At 40.5% G+C, this 15,823-nt stretch overlaps 1 protein-coding gene across 17 annotated transcripts in view; it reads left to right on the forward strand.

Annotated features, from left to right (window-relative positions):
• LOC133446996 (protocadherin gamma-C5-like) overlaps positions 1–15,823 on the forward strand; it is a 320,234-nt gene that overhangs the window by 167,212 nt on the left and 137,199 nt on the right. Inside the window, exon 1 of one of the 17 annotated variants that reach the window (XM_061725331.1) lies at positions 5,178–7,768. The exons of the other annotated variants lie outside the window; for them this stretch is intronic. Coding sequence (XP_061581315.1) covers positions 5,342–7,768 — 2,427 coding nt within the window. The 5' untranslated portion in view covers positions 5,178–5,341. Of the gene's footprint in view, positions 1–5,177; positions 7,769–15,823 lie in introns of those variants that run through there. 17 annotated transcript variants of the gene reach the window in all.

Raw genomic sequence — 15,823 nt, forward strand, 5'->3', positions numbered from 1 at the left:
TGCTCAGTCAACGCTAATATCCCTTTCACAATACAATCATCACTAAAGAACTATTACAGTCTTGTCACAAACGGTGCTCTTAATAGGGAGAGTAACCCTGAATATAATATTAGTTTTATAGCTGTGGATGAAGGAAATCCACCGCTCTCAACAAACAAGACGATACGTCTAAGAGTATCCGATGTCAATGATAATGCCCCAGTCTTCGAACATAACTTATATCAAGCTAATATCATGGAAAATAACTCCCCGGGTTTATCCGTGTTTTCTCTGCAAGCGCATGATGCTGACTCTGGACAGAACGCACGAGTGTCTTACTTGCTTAGTGATACTCAGTTAAATGGTAACCCTATATCCGCCTACATATCTGTAAATGCAGAAACTGGTGTCATTCATGCAATTCGATCTTTTGACTATGAGCAAATAAAAGCCATCATTATTTGTGTAAGAGCACAGGATGGAGGTTCTCCGCCTTTAAGCAGCAACACTACAGTAAAATTAAATATTCTAGATCAGAATGATAATCCGCCTCAGGTTCTGTATCCAGTCCTGACTGGTGGCTCTGTGGTGGCTGAAATGGTGCCTCGTTCAGCAGATGTGGGCTATCTGGTCACTAAAGTGGTGGCTGTTGATGTGGACTCTGGACAGAATGCCTGGCTCTCCTATAAACTCCAGAAAACCACAGACAGGGCGCTGTTTGAAGTGGGCTTACAGAATGGAGAAATCAGAACTATCCGCCAAGTCACTGATAAAGATGCTGTGAAACAAAGACTGTCTGTTATTGTGGAGGACAACGGACATCCCTCTCGTTCAGCTACAGTCATCGTGAACGTGGCGGTGGCGGACAGTTTCCCTGAAGTTCTGTCGGAGTTTACTGACTTTACACACGATAAGGAATATAATGATAATCTGACTTTTTACTTGGTGCTGGCTCTGGCTGTAGTCTCCTTCCTCTTCATCACGTGTTTAGTGGTTATTATATCAGTGAAAATCTACAGATGGAGACAGTCTCGAATCCTGTATCACTCCAGCCTCCCTGTGATTCCATATTATCCACCACGTTACTCGGACACTTTGGGGACAGGGACTCTCCCACACGTGTACAATTACGAGGTGTGCAGGACGACCGATTCCAGGAAGAGTGACTGCAAATTCGGCGGAGCTGGTAGTCAGAACGTTTTAATAATGGATCCCAGTTCTACAGGAACAATTCAGCGGATACAGAATGAGAAGAGCATCCTAGATGAACCAGATTCTCCTGTAGAGGTGAGACATTTAGTATATTTACTATTGTCAACTTTTGCATCTGCTTTTTAAGAGCTTTCTGGGGGCTCACATTTGAGCGATAACTTCTAACTATTTCAGAACCACATCTAATAAACAGCTCCTCTGCAGTTTTAACCTCAGTTTTGAGGTGCATTGGCTTTTGAGCAAAGGCGTTTTATAGCTATGAAATGTCATGTTTTATAGCATCACATGCAATGTTTCTTTAATTTCTTCCTCCAAACTCAGTTGTACTATTGTTTTAAAATGCTGTCTGCCTGTCTAAATGGTATCCTTTGTAAGGACAGCAAGGGACGCTGTTGGTCAATAAAACAACCGTTCTGACGTGACAGGAAAGAGGCAGAGCTTTCTTTTTGTCTGGTTGAAAGAAACCATCGGTGCTTATAACACCCTATTGCTTAGACCGCAGAGCACTTAAACGGACTATTTTATATTCAATACTCAATTTTCACTGGATTTTCCACATCAACCAGTTTTTTTTCCTGTTATTCTATGTGTAATGTCTCTCAAAATGTCGCCTTCATCGCGTGAAAAATGGCGCTTGTGTTACAGGTCAGTACAGAGGTTTCTGCTGTTTTTGTGGTGTCTCAGTCACGTCGTTTCGAGCCAGATAAGATATACAATACCAGAGGAGATGAAAATGGGCTCTCTTATTGGCAACGTAGCTCAGGATCTTGGTTTAGATGTGCAAAGGCTTCGCTCTGGCAGAGCCCGTATAGTGACCAGACAAAGCATTCAGTACACTGAGCTGAAAACGGACAAAGGCATTTTAGTCGTGAACGAGAGAATAGATCGAGAGCAGCTTTGTCGAGACGTAACGCCATGTAGTTTCAGCTTTGAGATCATTTTAGAGAATCCAATGGAGCTTCACAGGATAACAGTAGAAATTACTGATATTAATGACAACTCCCCAACATTTAGAAAAGAGGAAATGAAATTTGAAATTAGTGAATCTGCTTCAGTGGGAACGCGGTTTTTGCTGTCCAGCGCCGAGGACGCAGATGTGGGCGGTAACGGTCTCCAGAAATATATATTAAGTAGCAATGAAATATTTAGTCTTAAGCAACACTCCAATCCAGATGGTCGAAAATATGCCGAGATGATCCTGCAAAAACCATTAGATAGAGAGAGTGAGCCAAGATTAACTCTCAAGCTAATCGCTGTCGATGGTGGAACTCCGCAGAGATCTGGCACAGTAAATATAGATATCACAGTGCTTGACGCTAATGACAATGCTCCCATTTTTAATCAGTCTAAATACAGAGCTACTATTCCAGAAAATGCATTAAAAGGCACCTACATCACGACAGTGAATGCAAGTGATGCAGATTCGGGATCAAACAGTCTCGTGAGATATAGATTTTCAAACATGAAAAAGGAGCTGACTGAAATATTCCATTTAGATGACGTTTCTGGAAAAATATCACTCATAGGAGAAGCAGATTATGAAAAAGATAAAAAATATGAAATTATGATTGAAGCTGTGGACCAAGGAGGTCTGACGGATTCCAGTAAGGTGCTAATTGATATTTTAGACGTGAACGATAACGAACCAGTCATAAATGTGATGTCTTTCTCCAGCCCTATCCCGGAGGATTCCCCTGTGGGTACCACAGTGGCAATAATAAATATAATTGATGCAGACTCTGATCGAAATGGACAAATTACTTGTAAGACTGACAATGCTCTTCCATTTAAAACAAAGTCAACAATTACAAATTATTATGCATTACTAACAGATGCGCCTTTGGACAGGGAGGTTGTCCCGGAGTATAATATAACTGTTCGAGCAGCAGATTCCGGATCGCCACCATTGTCAAGCACAGTAATATTACATTTAAGAATATCTGACATTAATGACAATGCCCCTTTATTTGCTAAAGATAGCTACGTCGCTCACGTTACAGAAAACAATTCCCCAGGAATGTCCATATTTGCGGTCACAGCACGAGACATTGACTGGAATCAAAATGCTAGGATGTCGTACTTTATCGAGGAAACTCAGATTAATGGGAGTCCAGCGTCTTCATATGTCTCGATTAACAGTGAAAGTGGAGCTATCTATGCAGTGCGCTCATTTGACTATGAACAAATAAAAACCATTCAGCTCTTAGTAAAGGTACAAGATGGAGGCACTCCTTCACTCAGTAGTAGTGCAACTGTGAAAATACTGATCCAGGATCAGAACGATAACCCTCCTCAGGTTCTGTATCCAGTCCTGACTGGTGGCTCTGTGGTGGCCGAAATGGTGCCTCGTTCAGCAGATGTGGGCTATCTGGTCACTAAAGTGGTGGCTGTTGATGTGGACTCTGGACAGAATGCCTGGCTCTCCTATAAACTCCAGAAAACCACAGAGAGGGCGCTGTTTGAAGTGGGCTTACAGAATGGAGAAATCAGAACTATCCGCCAAGTCACTGATAAAGATGCTGTGAAACAAAGATTGACTGTTATTGTGGAGGACAACGGACATCCCTCTCGTTCAGCTACAGTCATCGTGAACGTGGCGGTGGCGGACAGTTTCCCTGAAGTTCTGTCGGAGTTTACCGACTTTTCACAAGATAAGGAGTACAACGACAACCTGACTTTTTACTTAGTGTTGGCTCTGGCTGTAGTCTCCTTCCTCTTCATCACGTGTTTAGTGGTTATTATATCCGTGAAAATCTACAGATGGAGACAATCTCGAATCCTGTATCACTCCAGCCTCCCTGTGATTCCATATTATCCACCACGTTACTCGGACACTTTGGGGACAGGGACTCTCCCACACGTGTACAATTACGAGGTGTGCAGGACGACTGACTCCAGGAAAAGTGACTGTAAGTTCGGCGGAGCTGGTAGTCAGAACGTGTTAATAATGGACCCCAGTTGTACAGGAACGATGGAGTGGACCCAAAATAAAAAAAGCATCCTGGATGAACCAGACTCTCCTCTAGAGGTTAGTCATTTTTAATCTTTTTGTTTGTTTGACTTTTATTCAACAGGCAGAAACTTTACATTTGTAAAACTGATGTTCAGCACCATGGACAGCAGCTTACGTTACATCTTCAAAGAATGCCCACTGCATACAGTATTCGGAAAGAGGGTATACACTTTCACATGGACGTATTTACATTGAATGTTTTTATTCATAATACTTGTTTTGCAAGGTGTACATTATATTAATGTAATGACATGATGATATGAATAAGGACCATTGAAATGTTGCATACTTATGCACTTTTATGGTGATTTCTTACTTTTCCTTCAACTTTCCTATAAGTCCTCTTCATACCCTTGTATTTATTTAATGTTCAGCTATGCTTTAATCTTCATACATTCACCACAGCAATAATGTACTATTTAAGAAAAGATAAATCATACTGCAGTCTTATATCTCTAAATCACATTTTTTCAGTTAAATATCTTTGTACGTTCCTAAGTAATGAAGCCATAAGCTTGACAGTTTCCTTTTCCTGTTACAACCCACTTAATGGTAAAAAAAACAAATACAAAAAAAATAGTACAGTCTGTAATATCATAAATCCTTACACATGAGAAAACTTAGCCTTTAAGCTTATCATCCTGTACACACATTTTTTATGTTTAACCATGAAGTGATTATCCTGTAAATATTTTGATCTGTAAATATCCTTTCATCTTAATACACCTACATTACACATAAACTTAAATTACCCCCATCTAAATTAACTTAAACGGCGTTTAGGTTTCTACAATGCTTTAAATGTATTTAATATTACATTTATCCTGTAAAGTGATATATTTTCCCACTGATTCGTTGTTCTTCTGTCCCTACTCTAAGGGACGCTGTTGGTCAGGAAAACTGTTGGTAGTGTTTTTAGGAGTGGTTGGGAAAAGAGAGAAAGGAGAGGTTGAATACCCTTCTCCTCTGCAGAAGTGTTTGAGGGAAATGTAATCCTATATCGAAGCGTTTTTGTTTTGTTTTTTTACAGCATTGGATAACTTCTGCTATAGATACAAAAGAGTTTCACCTGATTTTTCACATTTTGACTGGACTAATCACTGGATTACTTGAAGTCGGGATTTTGCTCAAAACAAGATGACGCTTCGGCAGCACGGATGCAAAATGTGGCTGTTGTGTTTGACGCAAATGTCACAGCTGCACATAATGCTTTCGATAATTTCTTCGGTCAGTGGCCAAATCCGTTATTCAGTTCCGGAAGAGATGAAGAAAGGGTCTTTCATTGGTAATGTCGCACAAGACCTTGGTTTGGATGTGAGAAGGCTCCGTTCTGGCCGTGCCCGTATCGTTAGCGGGGATACCGCTCAGTACACGGAGCTGAAGGCAGACAAAGGGATTTTAGTCGTGAACGAGAGAATAGACCGAGAGGAGCTCTGCGGAGAAGTGACTCCGTGCAGCTTTAGTTTTGAGTTGATCTTAGAAAATCCAATCGAGTTGCACAGAGTCAGGATAGAAATATTAGATATAAACGACCATGCACCAACGTTCAAAAATAAATCAGTTAATTTAGAAATCAGTGAATCTGCAACAACAGGATCACAATTTGACTTAGAAAGCGCTTATGATCCTGATGAGGGGCTCAACAGCTTGCAAAATTATGTGTTGTCCCCTAATGATAATTTTGTTTTGAAACAACAATCCAACGCTGAAGGAATTAGGTTTGCTATAATGCTTTTGCAGAAGCCTTTGGACAGAGAGTTGAAGCCTCATCTCTCTTTAAGGCTGATAGCAGTAGACGGTGGAAGTCCGCAGCGATCAGGTACGGTAAATATTGAGATCACTGTTCTTGATGCCAACGATAATCCTCCCGTTTTTAATCAATCCATGTACAAAGCTTCTGTGGTAGAAAACGCCCCTCTTGGTACATATGTAACAACAGTGAATGCTTCAGATGCTGACAGTGGTTCTAACGGTTTGGTTACTTATAGTTTTTCTAATGTAAAGGGAAGATCAGATGGACATTTTGAAATTGACCGTTTGTCTGGCAGAATAACTGTGCTTGATAATATTAATTACGAAACAGACAAAAAATATGAAATTAGAGTGATAGCGAAAGACCAGGGCAGCCTCAGTGACGCTACCAAGGTTGTAATAGAGGTTGTTGACATAAATGACAACGCTCCAGTCATGAATATAATGTCTTTTTCTAGTACTGTTTCGGAGGATGTGTCTCCTGGTACGACTATAGCTGTTTTTAATGTGAGAGATGCAGATTCTGATAGGAACGGTCAGATAACTTGCTCAGTGGATCCTAGTCTTCCATTTAAAATCCAATCTTCTCTCACTGATTATTTTAATTTGCTCTCCGATGTGGCCTTTGATCGTGAAACAAAAGGGGAGTATAACATAACAATAATTGCAACCGATTTGGGGTCACCTCCACTTTCTACTAAAACAACACTACTTTTGAGAATTGCTGATGTAAACGATAATGCTCCAGTCTTCAAGAAAGAGGAGTATTCAGCCTATGTTATTGAAAATAATTCGCCCGGGGTATCAATCCTCACTATCAGCGCACAAGATTATGACTGGAATCAAAACGCTAGAATATCATATTTTATTGAGGAAAAGGAGGTCAGTGGAAACCCAGTTTCTTCTTATCTTTCCATAAACTCTGAAAATGGAGTAATACATGCTATGCGTTCATATGACTATGAACAAATAAAGCACCTTGCTTTTACTGTGAGAGCGCAAGATGGAGGCTCCCCTCCCCTGAGCAGCAACGTGACTGTGAAAATACTGATCCAGGATCAGAACGATAACCCTCCTCAGGTTCTGTATCCAGTCCTGACTGGTGGCTCTGCGGTGGCTGAAATGGTGCCTCGTTCAGCAGATGTGGGCTATCTGGTCACTAAAGTGGTGGCTGTTGATGTGGACTCTGGACAGAATGCCTGGCTCTCCTATAAACTCCAGAAAACCACAGACAGGGCGCTGTTTGAAGTGGGCTTACAGAATGGAGAAATCAGAACTATCCGCCAAGTCAATGATAAAGATGCTGTGAAACAAAGACTGACTGTTATTGTGGAGGACAACGGACATCCCTCTCGTTCAGCTACAGTCATCGTGAATGTGGCGGTGGCGGACAGTTTCCCTGAAGTTCTGTCGGAGTTTACTGACTTTACACAAGATAAGGAATACAACGACAACCTGACTTTTTACTTAGTGTTGGCTCTGGCTGTAGTCTCCTTCCTCTTCATCACGTGTTTAGTGGTTATTATATCAGTGAAAATCTACAGATGGAGACAGTCTCGAATCCTGTATCACTCCAGTCTCCCTGTGATTCCATATTATCCACCACGTTACTCGGACACTTTGGGGACAGGGACTCTCCCACACGTGTACAATTACGAGGTGTGCAGGACGACTGACTCCAGGAAGAGTGACTGTAAGTTCGGCGGAGCTGGTAGTCAGAACGTGTTGATATTGGACTCCAATTCCTCCGGAACTCTGCAGCGAATACAAAGTGAGAAGAACATCCTCGATGAGCCAGATTCTCCTTTACAGGTCAGCGTTACTATCATTTCTAATGTCTGTAAATCTGCAATGCTGTTTCACTTTTCTCTTTTCTATCTGCTGTCAATCCACATTGTATGACATAATACCAGAACATCATGTTCAGAAATTTCATTAAGTGTTGTACTCGAAACAATATACATTCACAGATTTCAGTTCCATAAAAATAGAAAAGGAGGAAAAATCTATATAACGTGTAGTTCCTGACATCCAGCTCAAAGGGACGCTGTTGGCCAGTTTATTAATTGATTAAAGCTCATTGGATAAGAATACCTCCCCCAGTGTGTAGCAGTGCTGGGTGCAGAGAGCAGAAATATTGGAAAGACACCCTTTCAAACAGAAATGTGATTTAAAAGAAAAAGAAGAAGATTCGGACCTACTGACTTTTCACTTTGCATTTAGCATACTCTTGTGGCGTTGTTTCCTACCTGACCACAGATATCATTTCTATATATAATCTTTTTTGCTGGACGGGAAATAATCGGGAGAGTACAATGACACGGCAAGTAACTCTTTTGATTTTTGTCGTGCTGTATTTTTTTCGTTCGGCTTTTTGTCAGGTTAGTTACTCCATCCCTGAAGAAATGGCGATTGGCTCGTTGGTCGGTAATGTAGCACTGGATTTGGGTTTAGACGTGCAACGGCTGAAAGCAGGGAAAGCTCGAATATACACTGGCGAGGGTGCAGAATACATCGTGTTGAATAAAGAGAGGGGGGTCCTTGTAATCAAAGAACGGATAGACAGAGAAGAGCTCTGCGGGCAGACGACGCCCTGCGCTGTTGATTTTCAAATAATCCTAGAAAATCCGATGCATTTTTATAGCATTACTGTCGAAATCACAGACATTAACGACAACGCTCCCAGTTTTAAAAACAGAGAAATTAAAATTGATATAAGTGAAATCGCTGGGGTAGGTTCAAAATTTGTTTTAGAAAAAGCAGTTGACGATGATGTGGCTGTCAATGGTGTCCAGGCATATTCACTGAGTTTGACTGATATATTTGTTTTAAATCCTTATAGGATAGGAAGCAGTAGGAATATTGAAATGGTTTTAAAGAAGCCCCTTGATCGAGAAAAACAGGACCGGATATCGTTAGTATTGACTGCTTTAGATGGTGGCAATCCGCAGCTTACTGGAACCATTAAAATTGTTGTGACTGTACTGGATGCAAACGACAATGCGCCAGTTTGCTCTCAAGCAGAGTATAAAACGAATGTAAAAGAAAATTCATTAAAAGGGGTTGTTCTAACAACAGTGAGAGCATTTGATGAAGATGAAGGTCCACATGGACGCATACAATATTCAATTTCTAATGTTCCACGGGAGGGTGCAGATACATTCTATGTCGATAAAGACAGCGGGGAGTTTCAATTAGTGGGAAAACTCGATTACGAGAAGTTTCAGCATTATGAGATAGATGTCCAAGCATCAGATGACGGTGGAAACACAGATGTATGTAAAGTTATTATAGATGTCCTGGACACAAACGACAATATGCCAGTTATCAATATCATGTCGACATCATCCGGTATTTCCGAGGATGTTAAACCAGGCACTGTTCTGACGATGATGAACGTTCAGGATCCAGACTCAAATGAAAATGGAAAGGTCCGTTGCATATTGAATGATAATGATGTATATTTTAAAATTACATCAACATCCAATCATTTTTTCACTTTAGTGACAGAAAGTGAATTAGATAGAGAGAGCGCTACCGAATATAATATCACAGTGATGTGCTTTGATGGAGGAGTCCCCTCCCTCTCTAGCAGCGTCACTCTCAACTTACAGGTCTCTGACGTAAACGACAATGCACCTGTCTTTGAGAGGAGCTCCTATGAAGCCTACATTACAGAAAACAACACGCCAGGCGTCTCGATATTCTCAATGAAGGCTAGAGACGCTGACTGGAACCAGAATGCCCGTGTTTCTTACATACTGGAGGATTCCACTGTCAACGGAGTACCAGTCACCTCATTTGTGTCCGTTAGTGCTGATAGTGGAGTCATCCATGCAGTACGATCTTTTGATTATGAGCAGATCAAAGACTTCCAATTCCATGTCAAAGCCCAAGATGGGGGCTCGCCTCCTCTCAGCAGCAATGTGACTGTGAAAATACTGATCCAGGATCAGAACGATAACCCTCCTCAGGTTCTGTATCCAGTCCTGACTGGTGGCTCTGTGGTGGCTGAAATGGTGCCTCGTTCAGCAGATGTGGGCTATCTGGTCACTAAAGTGGTGGCTGTTGATGTGGACTCTGGACAGAATGCCTGGCTCTCCTATAAACTCCAGAAAACCACAGACAGGGCGCTGTTTGAAGTGGGCTTACAGAATGGAGAAATCAGAACTATCCGCCAAGTTACTGATAAAGATGCTGTGAAACAAAGACTGACTGTTATTGTGGAGGACAACGGACATCCCTCTCGTTCAGCTACAGTCATTTGTAATGTGGCGGTGGCGGACAGCTTCCCTGAAGTATTTTTGGAGTTCACTGACTTTACACAAAACAAGGAGTACAGTGATAACCTGACTTTTTACTTAGTGTTGGCTCTGGCTGTAGTTTCCTTCCTCTTTATCACGTGTTTAGTGGTTATTATATCAGTGAAAATCTACAGATGGAGACAGTCTCGAATCCTGTATCACTCCAGCCTCCCTGTGATTCCATATTATCCACCACGTTACTCGGACACTTTGGGGACAGGGACTCTCCCACACGTGTACAATTACGAGGTCTGCAGGACGAATGACTCCAGGAAGAGTGACTGTAAGTTCGGCGGAGCTGGTAGTCAGAACGTGTTGATTATGGACCCCAGTTGTACTGGAACGATGCAGCGGATACAGAATGAGAAGAGCATCCTGGATGAACCAGACTCTCCTGTTGAGGTTAGTAATCCTGAAGTATAATATAACGACACATGCTTGATGCCGCTTGGAAACTGAAGTCACAGCGATATAGCAAAAGTAAAAGAACTAAATGTTTATGATATCTTTTTTTATTTTTGCGTGTGTTTGCATTTTCTTTGACTATGTGCTTATATTTCATGCAAGGCAAGTCTATTTGTATAGCATATTTCAGCAACAAGGCGACTCAAGGTCCTTTCCATAATAAAAACATGAAAAGTAAAGAGTTGAAAAAATTATAAGTTACAGTGCAGTCGCACAATAAAGAAAAGTTGGACTTAAACCAGAGTTACAATTTAGTACTGAAATTAACATTGTTTAAATCTAAATTTAGATTGGTTTAAATAATTCAGTCAAAGGCAGCTATAAACAACTTAGTTGTTACCCTTGATTTTAAGGAACTAAGGTTTTCAGCATTCCTGCAGTTTTCTGGAAGTTTGTTCCAGGTATGTGGAGCATAAAAGCTGAATGTTGTTTCTCCATCTTTGATTCTGATTTTGTGGACAAAGAACAGACCTGAACCAAAAGACCCGAGAGGTCTGGATGGTTGATATGGCAACAACACGTCTCTGATGTATTTTGGTCCCATTCAGTGATTTATAATCTAATATACAAATTTTAAAGTCTGTCCTCTGAGGTACAGGTAGCAGTATAAGGACCTCAGAACTGGAGTGATGTGGTCTACTTTCTTAGTTCCAGTGAGAACCAGGGCAGAAGCATTCTGAATTAGCTGCAGCTGTCAGATTGACCATTTCATCAGAGCTTTGAAGACACTGTTGTAGTAATCAATTCAACTGAAGATAAACCCGTGGATGAGTTTTTCAAGGTCCTGCTGAGACATTTGTCCTTTGATCCTGGATATGTTCTTCTGGTGATTGAAGCCAGAGTTTGTAATTGTTTTAATGTATCTCTGAAGGTTTCAGCTCTTACTCTATGACTACAGCCAGATTTTAGGCTTCATCAGTGGTTTGTACCTGTAATACTTGATGCTATGTGCTGACTCTGAAACACTATTCTTTTGGTCCAGAAACAACTACTTCTGTTTTTTTCTTCAGCTGAAGAAAATTGTGGCACCGACTCGTTGATTTGTTCTACTCAACACTTCTATGGGCTCATTGTCACCTGGCAACATTGCAATGTAAAGTTGTGTGTCATTTGTGTAGTTATAGTAATTTATCTTGTTGTTTATTATTATCTGAGCTAGTATACAGTAGATGTTAAACAGGAGGGGTCTGAGGATAGAACATTGGGGATCTCCACATGTCATTTTTGACCTATTGACTCAAAGTTGTCACTGTCCTTTAAATAAGACTCAAACCAGTCAAGCATTGTGCTAGAAAGTCCAACCCAATTCTCTAGTAGTAATAGTTATTCTAGTAACGTACCAAGTGAAAAATGAAGGGATTGCATGGAAACAAACATTAATAAACGCTACAAATTCTCATGTCTTTGGATGTAGATGCTTAATAGATATATATATATTAATACATGTATATATATATATATATATATATATATATATATATATATATAAATGTATACACAATCTTCTCTTAAGAGTGCCTATTTTCTTACCATGCGGTTGTCTAACAAGATGCAATGTAGTGAAGTTAACTTAACATGTGTCTCACCCCTAGATAAAATGAATTCAGTTTTAGAAATATGCTGACAATAAACCGAAGGGGATACATTGTTAATCATCTTTAATCATAGTATAACTACATAACTACTCGTTTTAAGGCTTATATAAAGCCACCTTATACTGAGGTTACATACTTTTACCTTCAAAAGTCAGAGGGGGAAAAAGTATTCATCACCCAACTGAATATAGTTGTGATCTTTTTATTTTATTTTTGCCTGCAATTGATTAAATCTATAATAGTGGAATTTCCCTTTTTTATTTAAGTCCTGCTGTTGAGCTGCCCTTTATTTGATCAAATGTATAATTTAGACTTTTTAAAATGTGGATACATTTCAGTCATTCTTGTTTGAAATGTGTATGTAACACATTTTTCACTTCAGAAACATAATATTTTGCCATTTTTAGCCTACCACTAACTAATTTTCTTTCTGTGTGGTTTTTATTTAAACTTATTCCATGAGGTTGCTCTGTGATACATCTTCATATATATACTAACCAGAGAAAAAGTACATATTTAAGTCGTGTGGCTTTTACATATAGAAAAAAGTCTTGCCTGAAATCAGGAACAACCTAAATGCATTTAAATTTCTTTGAGTGCATTGTAGTTTGTCATGGTGAACTCTTAGGGCCGCTGTTGGACAATCTGAGTTAAATATGACATTAGATGAGCAGTACATCCTCTATATTTCAGATAGAGAGCAAGCGAAGTGCACAATAGACAGCACAGCTTTCAGCGCAGTGTACATCGGTCCACACCTTGATGCATTTGGATGGATTATATTATTTTTTTATTTGATGTATACGACTTAAGCTATATCAACAGAAAACCAAAGGGCTTACCAGGGATTTTCTTGTGAAGGAGACATATTTCACACGGATTCTACACGGTTTGTTTTACGTACCGGACGATCAGAACAATGACAAGACAGCTCCTTTTCATGTCGTTTCTGTATTTCGCTTCGGTGAGTGGGCAGGTCAGCTACTCGATTCCCGAAGAAATGCCAGCAGGATCTTTCGTGGGTGATATTGCACAAGATTTGGGCTTGGATTTGAAACGACTGAAATCGGGCAAGGCCCGTATTTACACGGGAGACAGTAAAGATTATATCGATTTGAATAAAGAAAGAGGAGTCCTCGTCGTCAAAGACAGAATCGACAGAGAGATTATCTGTGCTCAGACGGTGCCTTGTGCTCTGCATTTCCAGGTCATTTTAGAGAATCCCATGGAATTTTACAGCATTATTGTGGAAGTAACAGATGTAAATGACAACTCCCCGATTTTTAAAAGACATGAAATGAAATTTAGAATAAGTGAGTCAGCTGTTACAGGAACGGTATTTATGCTTGCACAAGCGGTGGATCTGGATGTCGGCAAGAATAGCCTACAAAATTATGTGTTAAAGCCAACTGATAACTTTGTGTTAAAGCTGCAAAACCAAGTAGATGGAAGTAAAACAGTGGAAATGGTTTTAGAAAAACCTTTAGACCGAGAAAAAATCGACCATTTGTCACTTATGCTGACTGCAGTGGACGGCGGTGAACCGCAACTCTCCGGATCAGTTCAGATAAATATAAATGTGCTTGATAGTAATGATAATGCACCAATTTTTACCCAGAAAATCTACAAGTCAACCTTACGAGAGAATTCGCCCCCAGGGACTGTCTTGATCACTGTTAGTGCCTCCGATTTAGACCAGGGCTCAAATGGAAAGATATCATTTGCAATACTGAACGCTCTTGATGATGCATCAGAAAAATTTGACATAAATGTAGAGACTGGGGAAATTAAATTGATTGGAACCACTGATTTCGAAAAGAAAAGACACTATCAAATACATGTTCAGGCAAGTGACGAAGGAGGACTGACCGATTCTTGTAAAGTTATGGTGGACGTACTTGATACAAATGACAACGTACCTGTCATAAATGTCATGTCAATGTCTACTATACTGGCCGAAGATATTCAGCCAGGCACGGTTGTAACAATGATAAATATCCAAGATCCGGATTCGGGGGAAAATGGGAAGGTTAATTGCGAAATAAACAAAAATATACCATTTTCCGTTTCTTCCACATCAAATTCATTCTTCACTATAGTAACGGACAGTGAATTAGATAGAGAGAGCGCTGGAGAGTATAATGTCTCAATAACCTGCTCCGATGAAGGAGTCCCCTCCCTCTCCAGCAGTATCACTCTAACTTTACAGATAGCTGATGTCAATGACAACGCACCTCTTTTTGAGAACAGTTTTTATGAAGCCTACATTGTGGAAAACAACACACCAGGTGTGTCTGTTTTCACAGTGAAAGCCAAAGACGCTGACTGGAACCAAAATGCACGTGTTTCTTACATATTGGAGGACACCTCTGTTAACGGAGTTCAAGTCTCCTCATATGTGTCTGTTAGTGCTGATAGTGGAGTCATACATGCAGTACGCTCTTTTGACTACGAGCAGATCAAAGATTTCCAGTTCCGTGTCAAAGCTCAGGATGGAGGTTCCCCTCCACTCAGCAGCAATGTGATTGTGAAAATACTGATCCAGGATCAGAACGATAACCCTCCTCAGGTTCTGTATCCAGTCCTGACTGGTGGCTCTGTGGTGGCTGAAATGGTGCCTCGTTCAGCAGATGTGGGCTATCTGGTCACTAAAGTGGTGGCTGTTGATGTGGACTCTGGACAGAATGCCTGGCTCTCCTATAAACTCCAGAAAACCACAGACAGGGCGCTGTTTGAAGTGGGCTTACAGAATGGAGAAATCAGAACTATCCGCCAAGTCACTGATAAAGATGCTGTGAAACAAAGACTGACTGCTATCGTGGAGGACAACGGACATCCCTCTCGTTCAGCTACAGTCATCGTGAATGTGGCGGTGGCGGACAGTTTCCCTGAAGTTCTGTCGGAGTTTACTGACTTTACACATGATAAGGAATACAACGACAATCTGACTTTTTACTTAGTGTTAGCTCTGGCTGTAGTCTCCTTCCTCTTCATCACGTGTTTAGTGGTTATTATATCAGTGAAAATCTACAGATGGAGACAGTCTCGAATCCTGTATCACTCCAGCCTCCCTGTGATTCCATATTATCCACCACGTTACTCGGACACTTTGGGGACAGGGACTCTCCCACACGTGTACAATTACGAGGTGTGCAGGACGACTGACTCCAGAAAGAGTGACTGCAAATTCGGCGGAGCTGGTAGTCAGAACGTGTTGATAATGGACCCCAGTTTTACAGGAACGATGCAGCGATTGCAGACTGAGAAGAGCATCCTGGATGAACCAGACTCTCCTTTAGAGGTTAGAATCCTTTAATTAAACGTTTTTTTCAGTTGTTTCTTTTTAATTTGTTAATTAAATGGCATTTAACTTGAATTAATATATTTTCACAAATATCTTTACCGCCATAACGTTTGTTGTCCACTCTCATATTTAATTGCTGTTCTAGTTTTTGTTTTATTTAGTCAATATCTAAATGTTCCTATTTTTCCCATAAAAATAC

The sequence above is a fragment of the Cololabis saira genome, chromosome 7, assembly GCF_033807715.1.
Source record: "Cololabis saira isolate AMF1-May2022 chromosome 7, fColSai1.1, whole genome shotgun sequence".
Lineage (NCBI taxonomy): Eukaryota > Metazoa > Chordata > Actinopteri > Beloniformes > Belonidae > Cololabis > Cololabis saira.